General features: G+C 40.5%; 1 protein-coding gene across 1 annotated transcript; it reads right to left on the bottom strand.

Moving 5' to 3' along the window:
* Positions 1–2,287: 2,287 nt before the first annotated feature.
* On the bottom strand, positions 2,288–3,757 carry LOC126607962 (F-box/kelch-repeat protein At1g23390-like). Its single transcript, XM_050275683.1, has one exon. It carries the CDS (start codon positions 3,626–3,628, stop codon positions 2,483–2,485), a length of 1,146 nt encoding a protein of 381 aa, XP_050131640.1. The 5' UTR covers positions 3,629–3,757; the 3' UTR covers positions 2,288–2,482.
* Between the last annotated feature and the right edge of the window lie 304 nt (positions 3,758–4,061).

Raw genomic sequence — 4,061 nt, 5'->3', positions numbered from 1 at the left:
AGTTGAGGGTTGAAACGAGTGTATAACAAGAATTCTTGGAATTCCTTGGGGATTTATGATTGGTGCTGAGCTAACTATAGTGCAAAGTCGTATCTCTTTGGTTAATAAGATCCAAAAGGTTTATAGATCCCAGGGGGTGCAGATCCATAATAGACATATAGAAATTATTGTACGTCAAATAACATCAAAAGTGTTGGTTTCAGAAGATGGAATGTCTAATGTTTTTTCACCCGGAGAACTAATTGGATTGATGCGAGCTGAACGAACGGGACGCGCTTTGGAAGAAGCAATTTGTTACCGAGCCATATTATAAGGAATAACGAAAGCATCTCTAAATACTCAAAGTTTCATATTTATGTTGATGACATGATAGTGACTGGTGATGATCAGAAATAGATACAATGCTTTCAAAAATACCTAGCTACTGAATTTGAGGTGAAAGAATTTGGTGAATTGAAGTATTTTCTTGGAATTGAGGTTGCGATCCAAGCATGGTATTTTTCTGTCTCAACGGAAATATGTTCTTGATTTGTTAGCTGAAACAGGTATGTTAGATTACAAACCTGTTGATACTCTGATTGAGCAGAATCATCGTTTGGGCTTATTTCCAGATCAAGTTCCTACTAATAAGGAACAGTATCAGAGGCTTGTGGGGAGATTAATTTATTTGTCTCACACTCGCCCTGACATTGCTTATGCAGTTAGTGTGGTAAGTCAGTTTATGCACTCACCTAGTGAAGCTCATATGGATGCAGTAACCCGTATTTTAAGGTACTTGAAGATGGCTCCTGGCAAAGGCCTGGTTTTCTCCAAGAATGATCATTTGAATGTCGAAGGGTATACAGATGCAAATTGGGTAGGTTCTATCACTAATCGACGATTGACATCTGGATACTTTACGTTTGTGGGTGGTCATTTAGTTACTTGGAGAAGCAAGAAACAAAAAGTGGTGGCTAGGTCAAGTGCAGAAGCTGAATTTCGTGGTATGTCTCATGGTGTATGTGAGTTGTTGTGGTTGACAAAATTGTTGAGATATCTTGGGTTTAAACCCAAAGGTGCTATGAAACTTCATTGTGATAACAAGGCTGCTATTGAGATTGCTCATAATCCAGTGCAACATGATCGAACAAAACATGTGTAGATTGATCGACATTTCATTAAGGAAAAATTGGATGCTAGAATTATTATGTTTCCGTTTATGGGATCTGAAGATCAACTTGCTAATGTTCTTACTAAGGTTGTGTCTAATAGTGTGTTTTCCAACTCGCTTGACAAGTTGGGCATGCGTGACATCTTTGCACCAACTTGAGGGGGAGTATTGTGAGTTATATATTAGTTAAAGTGTAAATGGTAGTTTATTGTTCCACATTGGTAAAGTACATATGTAATACCAATTGTAACTCCTATATATACTCCATTTTGGAGATTAATGAATATATAAGAAATTCCCAAATATTGTCATACATATTTTTGGTATTTACCATGTTTAGTTTAATAACGTGTTGTCGCCTGTTCCAGCTGAAAAATCTCTCCAATCAATAAACAACATGTTAAGTAACAAGACTTGAATCTCATGTCTTTTTCTGCAAACCGTGTTCTAGTAAGTCCACAGAAGCATAGAATAACGGACCGTCCAATGTAACATTTGTCACCATTATTTTTTATTAATTAAAGAGGAAATTAGAAAGGAAAACTAATGAAAATTGTTTAAAAACTTTGAGTTTTAACGATAAGAACAAAATAAAGGATAAAGTGAATAGTACCATGATTGACTTTTTGGTGTTAAAATGTGGTTTTTCGTTAAAGTGAACAGTACCGGAAACTTATCGTTGGGCACGTTTGAATTTGTTAAAAACATTGATTGGTAAGTTTATTTACGATTTTAGTATATTTGATTTGGTACATATTGTTGATATTAGTACATTACTTTTGATTTTGGTATGCTCAATTTCATACGCATTATTTATTGGTACGTTTATTTGGTTGCTAGTCCTATTTTCTCTTAAGGTATTGATATAAAAAATTATATTGGTACGTTTGATTTAGTGAGTTTTAAAAATATTTTCAACCGTTTTGAGAAAAAATTATGTTAAATCGTAGATAATCATTGTTAAATTATAGGAAGAAATTGTGAAATATCTCACAAGGGAGAGGTTAATCGAAATGCTAGATTATAGGAAGTTTGGTTCAATATGTTGTGCATTTTTTTGGTGTGAGATTTTAAGAAATATGGGGTAGTGGCAGGTTATGTAATTTTGGTATAAAAATGGTTAATTCTACACAAAAATTATGAGAATGAGAGTTTAATCAAATCTCTCAAAAACATAAATGTTTAGTCTAAAAAATTTAAAACGCACCTATATCGACACGCCCCTTAATTAAATTCAACGAAAGCTCTCGAATCAACATACTTTTTGGAAAACTAATAAAATTCCATATATAAAACACGATTAAATTTCCGCCATGATTCATACCGCCGTTTTCAAACCACTTTCAGCGCTCCAACTTGTACGGCTTTGTGCAAATCCGGCAATCCCACATTCGAACACGTCACCACAAGCTTCTGCATTCGAGTCCCGCCGTTCACAACTGCATTCCGTACGCTCCCCCACCTGCACCCGCCGTCGACTAGCTCGCAGAGAATCAGCTCCTCTGGCGACCAAGGGTTATGCAGGCACACCATATCTCTCGTGCAGCTCATCGAAACCGTCCCCGCGCAGTCGCTCTCGCCCTTCAGCTTCGCCATCATCGCCGGGGGCATCTCCCCGATCAACTTTTTGCACTCAAATGACAAGCCGTTCACTTCCCACACTTTCACGCCTTTCAAATGCACCGCGCTTCCGATCGCTTCCACCAAAATGAAACAGCCGTTAGCGAATCCGGTCATGGCGCCGAACACCGTACCGTCGGGACACAGATCGTACGGTCCACTCCACGTCCTGGAGTCGGGATCGAACGTGTAGGTCAAACCGGTGTTTTTATCTGTCACGTACATTTTGCTGTCGTCCACGGCGACAGAGAGCCACGTGGAGGCCGCGGAGTCCTTGAGGATAGCGGGCATTGAGTTGCACGTGCACCACCTTCGCTCCCTCGTGTCGTAAATTTCGACGGCCAGAGGGTCGTCCTCGTAATCGCAGGTGCCGCCTGCGACGACTATGCGGTGCCCGACCAGCGCGACAATCGGGTCGGTGCGCCAGACGAGAGGGGCGTCCACGTGGTGCCACGTGTGGTGGAGGGGATCGGTTGAGAAGGCGAATTTGGAGGGAGAGAGCATGTAGAGGAGTTTGGAGTGAGAGGATCGGAGGGTGGAGATGGATTTGATCGACGGCTGAGAGTGGATATCGATCCAAGCGTGCGAGGAGGGGTCGTAGGCACGTGCGGTGGTCTTGTAGGGAGACCAAGTGGTTTGGGAGAGGACGATGACCCAGGGCTTGACGTTTCGGTTGAGGTGGCGGAGGGAGGAGGAGACGGCGCGGTTCCAAGACTTGGACACGTGGCAGGCAGGGACGAGATGGAGGAGAGGCACGTGGTAGAGTATGGCCTCTAAGATGTCTCCGTAGAGCGGAGCTTCTTGCTGGTCTTCGTTTCTGGAAATTTTGGTCGGAATTTGAACCTGCTCAGGCGCCATTGCTAATTATTTTAGAGAGAGAGAGAGAGAGAGTGTGTGTGTGTGGGAAAGGCGTGCGTGTGGCGGGATGTTTATATAAGGAATGGTCGGACCCTAACAAAAAATGGGGTGCAGTGGAAAGAATTTGAATTCTCTAGATATCTTGCCCATTTAAATATTTTTGCATTTCCGTTTGCATATGCTTTTCAATCTTTATGTAATTGGATTAAACTAATTGATTTTAAATTGTAAGCCGTAGCTGTAACATATAATTTACTCGCATATATATACTCTGCATTTAAATAGTTTTTTGTAATTACATACAGATACAGCGGATATTACGATATTTGTTGTAAATAGCAACGTTGTAATACTAATAACATACGTGCATGGTAACTTAATATACAGGGCAACTATCACATATTATAAGAAGGATAGATTGTTTGCAAATAAA

This window comes from Malus sylvestris, chromosome 16, assembly GCF_916048215.2.
Source record: "Malus sylvestris chromosome 16, drMalSylv7.2, whole genome shotgun sequence".
Classification (NCBI taxonomy): domain Eukaryota; kingdom Viridiplantae; phylum Streptophyta; class Magnoliopsida; order Rosales; family Rosaceae; genus Malus; species Malus sylvestris.
Note: the sequence above shows the minus strand (reverse complement) of the source record. Positions and strands in the feature narration are given on the sequence as shown.

Coding starts and splice junctions, on each gene's coding strand:
- LOC126607962 (XM_050275683.1), bottom strand. CDS start 3,628: ATGGCGCCTGAGCAGGTTCAAATTCCGACCAAAATTTCCAGAAACGAA.